We start from the raw sequence: 18,352 nt of genomic DNA on the forward strand, positions 1-18,352 counted from the left end.
CTGAAATCTTTACAGAAGCAGATTGCCAGGTCTTTTCTCCCATGGAGTTGCTGGTGGGTTCAAACTCAGGATAATGCACAAAACCAAACACTGTTATAGATTACAGTAAAGCAACATGAGAGATCACTGTTATAGACAACAGGGAAAAAGTGTATTTGACAGATCCTTTTTTTAGTAACACTTTAAACTTCCCTAATATATACGATTATCTAAAACCTAAATAAATATGCTAAGGGAGCCAAAGAGCTAACCAGTCTTCACGCATCCTAGGAGTTCACTTTATAGGACCACTCTTCCCTTGGGTCTAATGACACCGTAAGTTCTCTAGGCAGGAATGAAAAGGACTTAGTAATACCAATTCCAAATATAAACATAAATAAGAGGTAGAAAATAGTAGTCATAAACAAAATCTGGACACCAAATTTTTAGCTCAAAGATAATCATTTATTCATGAGCTATAATTCAGCTTAATGTAAAGTTGATTCCCAGATGATAACTTAATTTTCCTTTCACATTACCTTACAGAGAAAAGCTATTTAAGAAGTTGTATAGCATTTTGACTTTAATATTAACACAAAGACTAAATAAATGGTAATCAAGCTTGGTTTCATTTACATAGGAAACAATGAAAACCTACAATAAAAGTTTCAAATGGACTTTATTTCTTCAATAATGCCATATTTTAATGGGTACACAGTGCTTTTACTTGGCATCAATTATAAGTTGGTTTTAAAACAATTCAGTATTATACCACCAGCTGGTTTGATTACTGATCTCTCCATTCCTTTGGGGTGATTCTGCCAACAGGGGACAGGTTCCATTCTATTCCAATTTGTGTTGTTACCTGTAAGAATTAAAATGGTGTCAGTACCAGAACCTACTCTCCCTTGGAGTCTATTTCTTAGAAGTCAGAAAGGTATTCTGCTCTATAGGTTTGAAAACACATAGAAACTCACCTGGGCTATAATGCCTTCCATGCAGTCCAAACCTAAATGCTGTCCTAATAGAGCAGTGTTGTCCAATATAACTTCCAAAGATAATGAAAATGTTTTCTATCTCTACTGTCTAATACAGTAGCCACTAGCCACATGTGGCTATTGAGCACCTGAAATGTGACTAGTATGATTGAGGAACTGAACTTAATTCTATTATATTTCACATTTTTACACTACCTCCTCAAAACATTGCTTCCTTCAACCACGACTACCTAAATAAATGCCAAAGAGCCCTTTGTAATATCCCTTCACCATCAAGGAGCATTTCCTCCAAAAACTCCTTCAAAGACAACATCTGTTTATCCTTATAATTAAGTATTCATTTATTTTAATAGCATATCTCATTTCAGGCAGATCAAAACAAGAATGGGAAAGGTCTCTTAAAGTTTGTTTATTAAGGCAAAAATACATTAAAACAAACTTTTATATTTATTACAGCTTCAAAACTCCTACTTTTAACCACCAAGTACAGCGACTGGTAATTAGATTGCTAAATATAAAATGTGAAAACAAAAATATTGAAAGCAAGTTAAATTCACATCTCATCTATCAGGAATACTGTGCCAATTCTGAATGCACAATTTTAGAAGAAAAACTGGTAAGTGGTGTACATCCAGTAAAGTGACCAAAGATGGTGAAAATCCTGAAAACCACAGAACAATAAATGACTGGCAGAATTAAGCATGTTTACTCTGAAAGAGGCCTCAGGAGACATGATAGCATTGTCTGATGACTGTTACATGGAAGTAGGATCAGAATTTCTGTGTTGCAATGGAATGATGAATAGAATATAAAAAGGCAGATTCTAATATAATGTAAGATCCTTTTGATAGCTACACATATGGAAAGGGCTGCTTTGTGATCCAGTGAGCAACTTGCTATTGGAAATGTTAGGAAATGAATGCTTAATGTTAAGGAAGAAATCCATGCATTAGGTGGGTGATTAGATTACAGAATCTCTTAAGTGTCTCCTAACCACAAATGTATGCTACTGTGTAAAAACATTTTGAACACACGGTCCAAGTGAGAATGAAAAACATCTAAAATAGAAATTACCAATGACTAGTACTTACATATGTCCATAGTGCAACACAGAATGTAGCTCCACTAGCTAATATAGCATTACCATACTTGTCATGGAAATCAGGTGCACGTTTCTGGTGGCTCTGCCTTGCCATTGTTTGCTGAATGCTTCGAACTTAAAAGAAAGAAAAAAAAGAATACAGAAGCATATCTATACAAAATCAGGAAAACAGAATATACGTGATGGATACTGCCAATAAAGAAAGCCAAGGAATTTAACTTTACAGTATTAATACGGTTCAAGAAAATGTTAAAGCATATTTTAGCTAAAAGCAAAGTAGCATACTTCAAAATGCATCAAAAATAAGATGTGATAAAACAAATATAGCAAAATGCTAACTATAGAATCTAGGTGGTGGGTACGTGGGTGTTCATCATACAACTCCTCCATCTTGTTTCAAAGTTCATAATAAAACGTTGGAGGGAAAAAGCAAAGCAGCAGTGTGTCAGTAACATTTTCTTCAAATTAGTATTTATATAACCTTTGGAACTTGGTTCCTATTCATTAACTTGAATAGTAATGTCTTAAATTTTCACTGAAGTTTACTCAACAGTGCTCAACAACTTAAAACATACAAGGGCAAATAAACTCAAAATGAAACTCAAATTTAAGCACACTAAATATTTATCACCTTAAAGTTACTAAAAAAAAAAAAACTAAAAATTGGGGGAATATTTATTTTTTAAAAATCATTAATGAATAAGGCAGCATGCTAAAAGAAATGGGTATATAAAAATATGTTAAGACACAGACCCCATCCTCAGGAAACTTCCAGTCTAAACGAGGAAATTAGACAATGTAGACAAAAATAATAATACAAGGAAGCAGAATTTTAGCTAAGAGCTTTGAATGACAAGTATGATTTGGTTATGTAGATGTCATAAAGGGGAATCTGACCACGGGCAGAAGTAGAAAAGGCCAGTGTACTGGAAAACCAATTAAGTTTGGTAGATGTATAAACATGTTAACAGCATTAAACTAGAAAGGATCATGGAGGGTCCTGAATACTAGGCTACTCTTTTTGGTAGGCAAGGGGAGCTGGTAAAGGTTTTTGAGCAGAATAACCAGATTATAACTTTGCTTTTACTATTATTCTAGTAGGAGGGATACAAGGATTGTTTTCAAACTATCTCTTGGAGTTTCTTAGGAGTGCTTAGGAAAGGACCAAGACTGGAAAATGTGTATTTCCAGCTGGTTTTTTTGGTCAGGTTGGCTTTTTGCTTCCTCTCCAATCTATTTTTTCCAATCTAAGCAGGTCATTATTGTTTTAAACAGGGCCTTAAAAGGTACTTTCACATCAAGTATGTAATGAAAAGCATGTTAGAAAAACAGCAGTGTTGTCCATTTCCTACTAGTACTTAAGAACATAATGGCTTCTATGTGACATGATGGGCTGAGGATATAGTTTCTTCCCGTGACTGCTTTATACGGCTTTCCTTACCACCTTTAAGTAGTCACACCTAGAATGAGGAAATTGCAAACATTTCACAATATATTCTATTCTAGAACAGTTTCAAAGTGAGTATGTGCTGAATTCCACATTTATAAAAATTGAAAAACAAAAAAAAAATCTTTTCCTGAGGTACTACAAAAGAGCCCTGGTGGTGCAGTGGTTAAAGCGCTTGCTGCTAACTGAAAGGTTGGCAGTTCAAATTCACCAGCCACTCTGCAGGAGAAAGATGTGGCAGTCAGCTTCCCCAAAGAATACAGCCTTGGAAATCCTATGGGGCAGTTCTACTCTGAACTGTAGGGTCGATATGAATCAGAACCCACTCGGCAGGCAATGGGTTTTTTGTTTCCACAAAGGAGTAAAGTGAGATTCAGAGAAATTAAATCATTTGCCCAAAGTGAAAGAAATAATAAAAATGTGGCTTTCGGAACAAGAAAACCCAGACACCCACCCAGTGCCGTTGAGTCGATTCCTACTCGTAGCGACCCTGTGGGACAGAGTAGAACTGCCCCATAAAAATTTAGCTTTTGGAACATGAAAACCCAGACAGGTGACTATTTTTGGTTATTTTCAAAGGTGCTTAAGTGTTAAGAACGCAATCTTATAATAGCCACCCCCTCCATGACTCTGTAAAGTGGGGGGACGGGCGGGGAGAAAAATGGCTAAAAAGGTAATTGCTTAAGGTCACCTTGACTGTAAGACAACTGCTCAGGTTGCAAAAATACTAATTACTCAAGGTCACCTTCAGTACAAATTAAGCACAGATTTTTTTTTTCTCTCTCTCTCTAGTGCATTCTCAATAATTAATGCTGGTCTCAAATTTTCCCTGTACCTAATTTTCCGGTACGGAAAAAAAATGACCATGATTGCTTTCTGGACAGCTAATATTCTGTTAATCACCCACAAATAACTTGAAAGCTGCAGGGTTACCATTCAGGTTGTCTCTCTGCAATGAAACCAGGTGAAGACCTAGATTACGTTTCCTTGCGTCATGGCTACAGGAATTGGGGAGGAGGTTCTACGCGGGTTTAGACATAAATGTACCACCATAATTAAAACTTAGAAAATCACTTCAGGAACGAGAGGTATCCACCAAGAATGTCCTTCTCTGAAATCGTAGGCAGGACTGAACTATTACTCTCTTCGGCAACAGAAGGCTGGGAACCAAAGCAAAACCGGGGTTATAAAGCCAATGTTAAGGACACAGTCCCAATTGCCGGGGCGCGGGGCGGGGGGGACACAGGCGGGAGGACAGAGCATTTTAGAAATACAAAGCAGGGATATTGGTGGAGGGAAAGGGCAAAAGAGACCACGAGGACGAATGAATATGAGACTGCTGAAAATGATTTGCTCACAATTTTTGCTCACCTTGAAGACGACTTAGTGCGTTTTTGGCCATGGAAAACATCGTTTGGAAGTAAATAGAATCGCGGCAACTGCAGCTGCTGGTTAGGTACAATCCGCGTCCGGTACCCTTGCAAAGAGCCCTGAAAAACAAAATGGCTTTCGGAAGGGCTCCTAATGAGATTTGATGAAATCTCGCGACACTGAAGTGGGGGGGGGGGGGGGGGGGACACTCAAATTGTTCTCTTTTCCGCGAGGAAAGATAGAGGGCTTTCGGGAAATGTAGTTGCAGACATTAAAAATGACGCTTGATGGTGTTTAATAAATAACTAGAGAACCCCTTGAAGCCAAGTTTAGGACTCTCTAGAGAAGAGCTGAGACACTGATTTTGACTTAGGCTGAGTAGGCTAAGACACTAACTTCAAGACAGTGTTAAAGTTCCACAAGTTGGGGTTTTATCTCATGCTACACTAATTAATTCTTTCTCTTCCCTCCAAACCTTCCTTTACTTCTCTAATTTTTACCTCCTTTTATTATATACTAGTCCCCGGGTGGAGTTCCTGGGTGGTGCAAACGGTTAAACGCTTGTGGAATGGTTGGCAGTTGGAACCCACGCAGAGGTGCCTTGGAAAAAAGGCCTGGCAATCTGCATCCAGAAGGTCATAGCCTTGAAAACTCTGGAGCACAGTTCTACTCTAACATACATGGGGATGCCACTAGTCAGAATCAATTCTACAACAACTTGTAAGTCCCTGGGAGGTGCAAACCGTTAACGCTCCTGGGTACTAACGGAAAGTTTGGAGGTTCCAGTCCACTTCGCAGTCACCTTGAAAGAAAGCCCTTTGGAAAAAATCAGCCGTTGAAAACTCTATGGAACACACTTCTATTCTGACATGAGCCAGAATTGACTAGATGGAAACTTTTTTTTTTAATTGCATACTAATTGGTTTAACATTTTATTCTGAAATAATTTCAAATTTAGAGAAAAATTGTAAAAATAGTAAAAAGAACTCCATTAGTATATGGATAAATATGTACATGATAAAGCAAATATAGCAAACTGTTGATTGTAGCATCTTGGGGATGGATGTTCACAATACAATTCTTTCCATTTTTTTAATGTTTTAAAATTTGCGTAATAAAATACTGAGGGGAAAGAACTGTATATTCATTACATAGGAACACTAATTTGTAATATTTTCCCACTTCTGTTTTCTCTCTCTCTGTGTATGTGTGTGTGTATATATATGTATGTGTATGTATATATATCCCCCACGCATCTGTTTGTCATACTGTGGGGGTTTGTGTGTTGCTGTGATGCTGGAAGCTATGCCACTGGTGTTCAAATACCACCAGGGTCACTCGTGCCAGACAGGTTTCAGCTGAGCTTCCAGACTAAGACAGACTAGGAAGAAGGACCCAGCAGGCCACTTCTGAAAAGAATTAGCAAGTAAAAACCATATGAATAGCAACGGAATATTGCCTGACATAGTGCCAGAAGATAAGCCCCTCAGGGTGGAAGAGCTGTCACTGGGGAAGAGCTGCCTCCTCACAGTAGAGTCAACCTTAATGACATGGATGGAGTCAAGCTTTCTGGACTTTCATTTACTGATGTGGCACAACTCAAAATGAGAAGAAACAGCTGCAAACATCCATTAATAACCAGAACCTGGAAATACAAAGTATGAATCTAGGAAAACTAGAAATCATCAAAAGTGAAATAGGCATTAGTAAGCTGAAATGGACTGGTATTTGTCATTTTGAATTGGACGATCATATGGCCTACGCTGGGAATGACAACTTGAAGAGGAATGGCGTTGTATTCATCATCAAAAGAACATGTCAAAATCTATCCTGAAGTACAATGCTGTCAGTGAAAGGATAATATCCACACGCCTACAAGGAAGACCAGTTAATATGACTATTATTCAAATTTCTGCACCAACCACTAAGGCCAAAGACGAAGAAATTGAAGATTTTTACCAACTTCTCCAGTCTGAAACTCATCGAACAAGCAATCAGGGTGCACTGATAATTACTAGTGATGTGAATGTGAAAGTTATAAACAAAGAAGAAGGATCGGTAGTTGGAAAAGACAGCCTTGGTGATAGAAACGATGCCGGAGATCACATGATACAATTTTCCAAGACCAACAACTTCTTCATTGCAAATATCTTTTTTCACTAACATAAAAAGTGACTATATACATGGATCTCACCAGACGGCATAAACAGGAATCAAATCAACTACATCTGTGGAAAGAGAAGATGAAAAAGCTCAATATCATCAGTCAGAACAAGGCCAGGGGCCAACTGTGGAACAGACCATCAATTGCTGATATGCAAGTTCAAGTTGAAACTGAAGAAAATCAGAACAAGTCCACAAGATCCAAAGTACAACCATGAGTATATCCCACCTGAATTTAGAGACCATCTCAAGAATAGACTTGATGTGCTGAACACTAATGAGTGAAGACCAGATGAGTTGTGGAATGACATCAAGGACATCATACATGAAGAAAGCAAGAAGTCATTAAAAAGACAGGAGAGAAATAAAAGACCTAAATGGACTTCAGAGGAGACTCTCAAACTTGCTCTTGAACGTCAAGTAGCTAAAGCAAAAGGAAAAAAATGATGAAGTAAAAGAGATGATGAGAAGATTTCAAAGGGCGGCACAAGAAGACAAAGTATTATGATTACATGTGCAAAGACCTGGAGATAGAAAACCAAAATGGAAAAACATGCTCGGCATTTCTCAAGCTGAAAGAACTGAAGAAAAAATTCAGGCCTTGAGTTGCAATACTGAAGGACTCTATGGGGAAAATATTAAATGACGCAGGAAGCATCAAAAGAAGATGGAAGGTTAGCCATTAGAGAAATGCAAATTAAAACTACAATGAGATTCCATCTCACTCCAACAAGGCTGGCATTAATCCAAAAAACACAAAATAATAAATGTTGGAGAGGCTGTGGAGAGATTGGAACACTTATAGACTGCTGGTGGGAATGTAAAATGGTACAAACACTTTGGAAATCTATCTGGCGTTTTCTTAAAAAGTTACAAATAGAACTACCATACAACCCAGAAATCCCACTCCTCAGAATATACCCTAGAGAAATAAGAGCGTTCACACAAACAGATATATGCACACCCATGTTTATTGCAGCTCTGTTTACAATAGCAAAAAGCTGGAAGCAACCAAGGTGTCCATCAATGGATGAATGGGTAAATAAATTGTGGTATATTCACACAATGGAATACTATGCATCGATAAAGAACAGTGATGAATCTGCGAAACATTTCATAACATGGAGGAACCTGGAAGGCATTATGCTGAGTGAAATTAGTCGGAGACAAAAGGACAAATATTGTATAAGACCACTATTATAAGATCTTGAGAAATAGTATAAACTGAGAAGAACACATACTTTTGTGGTTATGAGCGGGGGAGGGAGGGAGGGTGGGAGAGGGTTATTTACTGATTACTTAGTAGATAAGAACTACTTTAGGTGAAGGGAAGGACAATACTCAATACACGGAAGGTCAGCTCAACTGGACTGGACCAAAAGCAAAGAAGTTTCTGGGATAAACTGAATGCTTCAAAGGTCAGCGAAGCAAGGGCGGGGGTTTGGGGACTATGGCTTAAGGGGACTTCTAAGTCAATTGGCAAAATAATTCTATTATGAAAACATTCTGCATCCCACTTTGAAATGTGGCATCTGTGGTCCTAAATGCTAACAAGCGGCCATCTAAGATGCATCAATTGGTCTCAATCCACCTGGATCAAAGGAGAATGAAGAACACCAAGGTCACAGGATAACTATGAACCCAAGAGACCGAAGGGGCCACAGGAACCAGAGACTTACATCATCCTGAGACCAGAAGAACTAGATGGTGCCCGGCCACAACCGATGACTGCCCTGACAGGGAGCACAACAGAGAACCCCTGAGGGAGCAGATCAGTGGGATGCAGACCTCAAATTCTCATAAAAAGACCAGACTTAATGGTCTGACTGAGACTAGAGGAATCCCAGCGGTCATGGTCCCCAAACCTTCTGTTGGTCCAGGACAGGAACCATTCCCGAAGACAAGTCATCAGACATGGAAGGGACTGGACAATGGGTTGGAGAGAGATGCTGATGAAGAGTGAGCTACTTGTATCAGGTGGACACTTGAGACTGTGTTGGCATCTCCTGTCTGGAGGGGAGATGGGAGGGTAGAGAGGGTTAGAAACTGGCAAAATTGTCATGAAAGGAGAGACTGGAAGGGCTGACTCATTAGGGGGAGAGTAAGTGGGAGTATGGAGTAAGGTGTATATAAGCTTGTATGCGACAGACTGACTTGATTTGTAAACTTTCACTTAAAGCACGATATAAATTATTAAAAAAAAAAGAATGTCTACCTTAAACATTGTGCCCTTTTAAGATCTATCAGCTGCTAATCAAAAGGTCATTTGTTCGAATACACCAGCCGCTCCATGGAAACCCTATGAGGCAGTTCTACTCTGTCCTATAAGTTCGATTTGAGTTGAAATTGACTCATGACAATGTTTTTTTTTTTCTTGTTTTTTTTTTAATGGGATCAAACTGACGACAGCAATATGAAAGAGTAGATAGGAAACTTAGGGGGTAGTGACTTTATGATAACGGGAGGAACAACTCAGAAAAGGAGAGTGAAAATAGTTGCACAACTCGAAGAATGTAATCAATGTCATTAAAATGATACACGTAGAAACCGTCGAATTGGTGTATGCTTTTGCTGTGTATGTTCTCAACAACAAAATCAATAAAAAAAAATTTTTAAAGCCTACTAAGTAGTAAATTCAAGACTAGCTTGTAGTTGTTTTTCTTTAGAATAGAGGTATATGGTCAAAGTAGTGCATTATATCTTGGAAGAAGTGCAGCCAGAATGCTCCTTAGAGGCAAGTATGGTGAGACTGCGTCTTACATACTTTGGACATGCTGTCAGGAGGGATCAGTCCCTGGAGAAGGACATCATGCTTGACAGAGTACAGGGTCAGTGGAAAAGAGTAAGACCCTCAACGAGGTGGATTGACACAGTGGCTGCAACAACGAGCTCAAGCATAACAACGATTGTAAGGATGGCACAGCACCGGGCAGTATTTCATTCTGTTGTGCATAGGGTCGCTATGAGTCGGAGCCGGCACGATGGCAGCTAACAAAAAACAACAACAGTGCATTTTAAGTTATTTAGTTTATGATTTTCATTTTAAATAGAGTTGGACTCCCTTTTTCTGTGTATTCAATTTAAATTTTTTCTCATTCTTTCTGATTTAATTATATATTTAGAATATTAAAAACAATAACATTATTCCAAAAGTCAAAACTATACAAACTGTTGTACTGAGAGAAGCATCACTCCCTCCCCTATACATTCCACTTCATTTCCCCAGCATCCCATAGGTAACCAGTTTCATTAGTTTCTGGTTTATCCTTTCTGTGTTTCCTTTTACAAAAATAGGTAAATACTCGTATTTTTTTCTTATTTCTCCTCTGTTTTACACAAATGTAGCAAATAATATATACTTTTACACTTGCTCTTTTTTTTTTTTTAAAAAAAAAAAAACAGCCATGCGCCACATAATGTACGTTCAGGTAATGTCCGACCACGTATACTTCCATGTTCCCATAAGGTTATAATGTTGTTGTTGTTGGTTGCCATGGAGTCGATTCCAACTCATAGCGACCCTATGTACAACAGAATGAAACACTGCCTGGTCCTGCGCCATCCTCAAAATTTTTGCAATGATCAAGCTCACTGTTGCAGCCATTCTGTCAATCCATCTCGTCAAGTCATTCTCTTTTTTGATGACACTCTACCTTACCAAGCATGATGTCTTTCTCCAGGGACTGGTCCCTCCTGATGACATGTCCAAAGTATGTAAAACAAAGTCTCACCATCCTTGCTTTCAAGGAGCACTCTGGCTATACTTCTTTCAAAACAGACTTGTTCGTTCTTCTGTCAGTCCATCGTCTATTCAATATTTTTCTCGCCAATCCCGTAATTCATAGGAATCAATTCTTCTTCGGTCTTCCTTATTCATTGTCCAGCTTTCACATGCATATGAGGCAATTGAAAATATCACGGCTTGGGTCAGGTGCATCTTAGTCCTCAAAGTGACATCTTTGCTTTTTACACTGTAAAGGGGTCTTTTGCAGCAGATTTACCCAATGCAATACATCCTGTGATTTCTTGACTGCTGCTTCCATGGGCATTGATTGTGGATCCAAGCAAAATGAAATCCTTGACAACTTCAATATTTTCTCCATTTATCATTACGTTGCTTATTGGTCCAGTTGTGAGGATTTTTGTGTTCTTTATGTTGAGGTGTAATCCATACTGAAGGCTACATGTAGTCTTTGATCAAGTCCTCTTCACTTTCAGCAAGCAAGGTTGTGTCATCTGCATATTGCAGGTTGTTAAGGAGTCTTCCTCCAATCCAGATGCCACGTTCTTTCTTCTTCATACAGTCCAGCTTCTCAGATTATTTGCTAGACATACAGAATGAATAAGTATATTGAAAGGATACAATCCTGACGCACACCTTTCTTGATTTTAAGTCACACAGTATCTCCGTGTTCTGTTCAAACAGCCACCTCTTTGTCTCTGTACAGGTTCTGCATGAGCACAATTAAGTTGTTCTGGAATTCCCATTCTTCGCAATGTTACCCATAATTCGCTATAATTCACACAGTCAAATGCCTTTACATAGCCAATGAAACTCAGGAAAATATCTTTCTGGTATTCTTTGCTTTCAGCCAAGATCCATCTGACATCAGCAATGGTATCCCTAGTTCCACATTCTCTTCTGAATCTGGCTTGAATTTCTGGCAGTTATCTGTCAACGTACTGTTGCAACCATTTTTTAATGATCTTCAACAATGATAAACAGAACTTGACCAAATAAATGGAAACTTCTTCAACTGTGTAGGATTTTCATTATTTTTAGTAGGGGAATTTGATGTTTAATGAAAACCACCTACGACCACAAAAACTTTAAAGACAGGCAAAGTATTGCCTTCCAACCTTTTGCGCTTATCTCTAAAACAAAAATGACAAAAAAGCCACTTGCTGTCTATAATTTGTAATTTAAGTCCTTGTTGGTGTCTTACATAGTAGATCAAGCACTGTAACTAAAAAAAAAAAAAAAGCTATGAATAAACACAAAGCGTCTTTTATAATTTTTGACTTTGTTTTGTTCAGTATGCCTGACCGAGTTTCGGAGACAGAGAAGATATTCAACAAGCTCCTGCTAATTGACTTCTTAAAATTCTCCGTCACAGATATTAAGTATGGAAACCCTGGGGGCCTAGTGGTTAAGTGCTAGTGCTGTTAATCAAAAGGTTGGCAATTCCAATCCACCAGGTGCTCCTTGAAAACTCTATCAGGCAGTTCCACTGTCCTATAGGGTGGCTATGAGTCAGAATCCACTGGACAGCAACAAGTTTGGTTTATGGTTTTGATATTGTCCATTTTTGTTTTACTTTTTTATTTTGACTTTACATACTTTAGAGGCAAGATGAGGGACTACAGTAGCTCTTATCAATGACTCGACTAAGTCCCATTTTTCTAGAAATTTCTCGAAACGGGTGGACTTCAAGGACTTCTGAATGAGTCTGGAAAAAAGACGCCTTGTTTATCAACCTCGGAGCCCTGGTGGCATACTGTTTAAGAGCACGCTGCTAACAAAAGGTCATCACTTAGAATTCACCAGCCCCTCCTCGGAAACCCTGAGGCAGTTCCACTCTGTCCTATACGGTCGCCGTGACTCAAACCGACTGAAGCAACAAGGTACGTGTCTGCGTTTACCGATCTTAAGCCATTTTGCAATCCACACACACACATATTTCACAACTGCGCATGCGTGTTTGAAGAGCCTCGAGGCGCGTATTATTACGTAATTGAAAGGGACGGCCCATCATCCTTAGCGGGCCAATGAGAAACCTCCAGATTAGTTCATTTCTATTGGCTAACCCGGACCAATTAGGAGTAACCCGTTTTTTAGCGGGCGTCTAGTATAGCGCTCTGTGATGTAATGCGAGGGTTTGCCAGGCAGGGCTGACTTGGACCAATGAGGAAGGGCAAGGGGCAGGTTTGCCTGTTCTCACGCCCCACCCTCAGACCTTGCGGGAGGAAAGTTTCGCTTACGGGAGCGAGAGGAGCGAACATGGCAGCGCGTTGGTGGTTTTGGTGTGTCTCTGCGACCGCGGCAGTGGCGCTGGTGCTCTTTTACGGGGTTTCCTCGGCCTCTGCCCAAAGAAAGAAAGAGGTGAGGACGCTGTTTGCTGTAACACGGGCTGATACCAGTGAGAGTGGAGCTTGAGAGGGTCTCTTCTCTCCTGCCCACCCCTTCCCCTACCAGTTCTGTGCCTTTGATGGCTTCAGTTCCGCCGGTTTCGGAGTTAAGGGGTCCGCGAGGGAAGGCGCTGTAACTCCTTGTTTTGTCGGGGTGTAGAGTCTGAGATTGGGGAGGGGTAGGTGACAACCGGCTTCTATAAGCCTGTGAATGTATGTAGCTACGAGTTTTGACACTTCTTAAGGTATGGGGCCCGTGATGGGAGGGGAGTTCGCCTTTAAGTCTAGAGGGTACACTATGAGAGCGTCTTTCTGCTGTCGGCAGATGTAACTCCTTGAACGTATAAGAGCTATATTTTTTGTAGCATTTTCACTTCAGGAGTGTAAAAATTAGACTGAAGAGTGAAACTATGCCAGGTTTATTACGTGTTCCAATAAATTACTTAAAAGTAATTTATCAGGGGCACTTAACCAGCTTTCAATCATTCAAAATATTAAGCGTACCAGTCACCGTTCTAGACACTTCGTATACATACGTGAACAAAACTGAGATCCCTCGTTGTGGAATTTACCGGCTTTGGGAAGTAGGGAGAGATACAGTACTGTTTACTCACCATTAAGCAATCCAAGAAGAGGAATTTTAACATCGTATTTTGAAACATTTGTTGTTTAGAGCCATATAATCTTAGAGATTTAACAGATTATCAGAGATTATTTATGCCGATACTCCAATTTTATAGATGAAGAAAACTGAGTCCTAGGTTTACACAGTTAACTACTGCAGAACAAGGACTAAAATACTAGTTCAACCAGTTTAGTGCTATTTTCTGAACATTTTATGCTCCCTGTAGCACGCAACATATGTAAGTGCAATTTGTAAAATACCAATTAAACATTGCAGATGTTTGCGAACTTGAACTGAATTAAGAAACTGTCTTATCTTTGTTTCTGAATATTTGAACTATTACATAAGAAAAAAATAAGCTAGCAAATTAAAACAATGAGTTAATTATTAGTAGGTTGGCAAAAGGTAAAATTAAAAAATATGCAATTATCAAAGGTGTGGTGGAGCAGGATAATGCACTGTAAAGCTAGAAATTGATGTGCTTTTTTAGGAAGTTCCAAGCAATTGAAGGAGCCCTGGTGGTGCAGCGGTTAAGTGCTCGGCTGATAACCAAAAGGTTGGCAGTTTGAACCCACCAGCTGCCCCACACAAGAAAGATGTGGCAGTCTGCTTCCGTAAAGATTACAGCCTTGGAAACCCAGTGGGGCAGTTGTAATCTGGTGGCTTTGGTCATTTTAAAAAGGATATAGCACTCGGTTGCTATAAGTCAGAATGACTTGATGGCAACGGGTTTTTTTTTTTTTTTTTTTGGTTTGCCAAGCCATTCTTAGGAGGAAAACAAGATGCAGAGCAATACATAGTCTTATTTTCTAGTGCCATTTTATTTTTTTAAGACGCATATATAAGTGTATATATATGTATGTGGAAGGAGCCTGGTTGTGCAGTGGTTAAGTAGTTGACTGCTTACCAAAAGGTAAGTGGTTCAAACCCATCAGCCACTCTCAGGGAAAAAGATGTGGTAGTCTTCTATTGTAAAGATTATAAACAACCAAACCTGTTGCTGTCGAGTAGATTCCAACTCGTAGCGACTCTATAGGACAGAGTAGAACTGCCCAATAGGGTTTCCAGGGAGCACCTGGTGGATTCAAACTGCTGACCTTTTGGTTAGCAGATGTAGTTCTTAACCACTACATCATCCTTGGAAACCCTATGGGGCTGTCCTGTAGGGTCACTATGAGTCAGAATCAACTCTAACACAAGGAGATTATATGTATAGAGAAGCCTCTGCAAGGATACACAACAAGCTGTTTGTTAATTGGCTATCTTTGGGGAGTGGAATAGTTGATATGGGGAACGCTTTTACTTTTTACCTTATATGCTGGTATTGCCTGAATTTTTACAATTGCCACTAATTTTTTTAACATAAAAACATGAAGGTTTTTTGTGTGTGGTGAAATTATACACACTAAAAAAAATTGCCAGCACAGCAACTTCCACATTTACAATTTAATGACATTGGTTACATTTTGGATTTATCACTATACTTTTCCAAAATATTTCACCACTCAATGTCCCCGAAACAAAAGCTCCCTCTTTTCCCCCTCCCTGCTACCCCTGGTAACAATTAATAATCTTTAGTTTCTATATATTTGCTTATTTTATATACCCGAGATCATATAATATTTATCCTTTTGCGACTGACTTATTTTGCTCAGCGTAATGTTTTCAAGGTTTTTCCATGTTACGGCACTCATCAGAACTTCATTTCTCTTTACAGCTATATAATATTCTGTTGTATGTATATATCCCAGTTTGAATCCACCAGGCGCTCCTTGGAAACTCTATGGAGCAGCTCTACTCTGTCCTATAGGGTCGCTATGAGTCGGAATCGACTTGACGGCACTGGGTTTGGGTTTTTATGTATATATCACATTTTGTTTATTCATTCATCTGGTGGGCATTTCAGTTGTTTCCAAGCGTTTTTTTTTTTTGTAAAGCCAAGGTTTTTTTTTTTTTTAAGTTAGCATTTCTACCAGTGAATTTATATTTATTCATTTACTCCCTTCCTGAACTAGAAGTATAGGGTCTTATTTAGTAAGAAATTGATCATTTTAAAAAGGACTTCGCACTGAATTGTACATTTTAAAATGGTTAAAATGGTGAACTTTATGTTATCTGAATTATTGCAATTTTAAAAATTTTAAAAAGGAATAAGATTCTAACTCCCTTCCCTTCATGTCCACTGTTCAGATCCTTATCACTGTTGAAAGTATGTTGCAATAACTGCGTAACTGGTCTCCCTCCAATTCATCCTTCCTACTGCTGCCACAGGGGCTAATGTGGAAATCTGAAAATCCTTCAGCCTACTTTGCAAAGTATAAGAGAGTCTCAATAGTCTGTCCGAACAAACCTTTCTTGGAAGAGGTACAGCCAGGATGCCCCTTAGAAGCGAGAATGGTGAGACTTTGTCTCACGTACTTTGGACGTGTTATCAGGAGAGACCAGTCCCTGGAGAAAAGGATATCGTGCTTGGTAAAGTAGAGGGTAAGTGAAAAAGAGGAAGACCTTCAAGGAGATAAATTGAGACAATGGCTGCAACAATGGGCTCAATCATAGCAACGACTGTGTGGATGGTGTGGGACTGGGCAATGTTTCATTCTGTTGTACATAGGGTTGCTATGAGTCGGAACCAACTTGATGGCACCTAACAACAACAACAGTAATCTGTCCCAAGGAGCCCTGGTGGCGCACTGGCTAGACACTTGGCTGCTAACTAAAAGGTTGGTGGTTTGAATCCACTGGTGGCTCCTCGGGAGAAAAACCTGGAGACCTGCACCCGTAAAGATTTCAGCCTAGGAAACCCTATGAGGCAGTTCTACTCTGTCCTATAGGGTTGGTATGAGTCGGAATCCACTCAGCAGCACACAACAACAACCCAGTCTGTCCAGGCTTTTCTCTGTACTAGTCATTCTGACCTTTCTACCTTCCTTGATCTGTCTGTACTCTCTTTCAAGTCTCTGCATGCCAGGACGTTCTGCTGGAGTGTGTCCTTTCTTCCCTCCCACCCACATTCACCTGAAGGTTCCTACTCTTCTTCAAGTCTTACCTCAAGCATTACCTTCTTCCTCAACTAAGCCTTTCCTGGTTCCCCCAGGTGAATTGGGTTGAATTCCACACATCATATTGTCATTGTTTATGTACTTCCAATCTTTCCCATTAAACCCTGAGTGCCTTGAATGCAAAATGGACTTTTATTAAATTTTTCCCCTCTCGCCCAACAGTGTCTGTCCAAGAAAAAGTCCTCAATAAAGATCTAATTAATTAGGTGCATGTACTGTCAGGAATCTGTTCTTTTGCTTGCAAGCTTGCTTAGATTTTACAACCTAAAATTGGATTTTCTCATCAGTAAATATTGGATTAATGTAGGGTAGTGTCTTAGTCATCTAGTGCTGCTATAGCAGAGAAGCCACAAGTGGATGGCTTTAACAAAGAGAAATTTATTCTCTCACAGGCTAGGAGGCTAGAAGTCCAAATTCAGGGTGCCAGCTCCAGGGGAAGGCTTTTTTTCTTGTTGGCTCTGGGGGAAGGTCCTTGTCATCAGAATTCCCCTGGAATAGGAGCCTCTCAGCATAGGGACCCCTGGTCCAAAGGACACACTCTTCTCCTGGGGCTTCTTCCTTGGTGGTAGGAGGTCTCCGTGTCTCTCTGCTCACTTCTCTCTTTTATATCAAAAGAGGTTGGCTCAAGACACAGTCCAGTCTTGTAGATTGAGTCCTCCCTCATTGGCATAACTGCCGCTAATCCCATCTTAACATCATATAAATAGGATTTACGACACATAGGAAAATCACAACAGATGACGGAATGGTGGACAATCACACAGTACTGGGAATCATGGCCTAGCCAAGTTGACAGACATTTTTGGGGGACACAATTCAATCCATGACAGGTAGTAAAGTTGTTTTAGTTTTCACTTCTTCCCCCTCTCCCTGGGAGTGTTTTAGGCTTTTTTTTTTTTTTTTTAGTTATTATGATAATACTTAGAAGCAGTTTAGAAATATAGGTGATCTGTTATAGAACGCTTATTTTTTGTTAATTTTGCAACCTTATTAAAAAAGAAAATCCCTGGTCTATACTCTGTAGTAGATTTGGGTTTAAATAGTAAGGTAATGTGTGTTTTTAAAATCTAAATATTGCTTTTAAAAAGACACCTCTCCTAAATGAATATGACTAAAAACCTCAAGTTTCTTATCGCTTTCTATTGTTAAATGGAATGATACCCTACTTATTTGATTATTTATACTTTTAACAATGTTTTCACTAGGACATGGACTTATTTACTAACATTTATTGAATCCCTCGTGTTAAGTATAATCCTCACAATAACCCTGCAGAGTTAAGTGTTAACCTTGTTTGAAAGATGAGGAAACTGACATTGAGCAAGAAAGAGATTGGGGCTTGCCCAGAGATGCACAGCTCTAAGAGGCTGAACTCAGATTTCAGCTCTGGTCTACTCTAAAGGCTATACTCTCCACTAGGCCACAAAGGTTTGTTTTGTAGTGGCTCTTTCATTTTTATGGTGAGTTTTATCCCCCCTG

The 18,352-nt window shown here is 39.3% G+C and overlaps 2 protein-coding genes across 3 annotated transcripts in view; one reads left to right on the forward strand and one right to left on the reverse strand.

Annotated features, from left to right (window-relative positions):
- Positions 1–641: 641 nt before the first annotated feature.
- LOC126069691 (cytochrome c oxidase subunit 7B, mitochondrial) lies at positions 642–5,033 on the reverse strand. Its single transcript, XM_049873335.1, has 3 exons — positions 4,898–5,033; positions 2,069–2,193; positions 642–844 (listed from the first exon to the last, which is right to left on the reverse strand). Exons 1-3 carry the CDS (start codon positions 4,935–4,937, stop codon positions 767–769), a joined length of 243 nt encoding a protein of 80 aa, XP_049729292.1. The 5' UTR covers positions 4,938–5,033; the 3' UTR covers positions 642–766.
- Positions 5,034–12,950: 7,917 nt separating this feature from the next.
- MAGT1 (magnesium transporter 1) overlaps positions 12,951–18,352 on the forward strand; it is a 70,006-nt gene continuing 64,604 nt past the window's right edge. Inside the window, exon 1 of one of the 2 annotated variants that reach the window (XM_049873314.1) lies at positions 12,951–13,163. In XM_049873314.1, coding sequence (XP_049729271.1) covers positions 12,966–13,163 — 198 coding nt within the window. In that variant the 5' untranslated portion in view covers positions 12,951–12,965. Of the gene's footprint in view, positions 13,164–15,942; positions 16,299–18,352 lie in introns of those variants that run through there. The other variant, XM_049873315.1, reaches the window with a different exon arrangement.

The sequence above is a fragment of the Elephas maximus genome, chromosome X (assembly GCF_024166365.1).
Source record: "Elephas maximus indicus isolate mEleMax1 chromosome X, mEleMax1 primary haplotype, whole genome shotgun sequence".
Taxonomy (NCBI): domain Eukaryota; kingdom Metazoa; phylum Chordata; class Mammalia; order Proboscidea; family Elephantidae; genus Elephas; species Elephas maximus.

What these genes read in the sequence shown, in the direction of transcription:
- LOC126069691 (XM_049873335.1), bottom strand. Translation starts at nt 4,937, where the DNA reads ATGTTTTCCATGGCCAAAAACGCACTAAGTCGTCTTCAAG. An exon ending in CGCACTAAGTCGTCTTCAAG is followed by an intron (nt 2,194 to 4,897) that starts GTGAGCAAAAAT and finishes CTTTCTTTTAAG; the next exon opens with TTCGAAGCATTCAGCAAACA. An exon ending in GTGTTGCACTATGGACATAT is followed by an intron (nt 845 to 2,068) that starts GTAAGTACTAGT and finishes TAATTCTTACAG; the next exon opens with GTAACAACACAAATTGGAAT.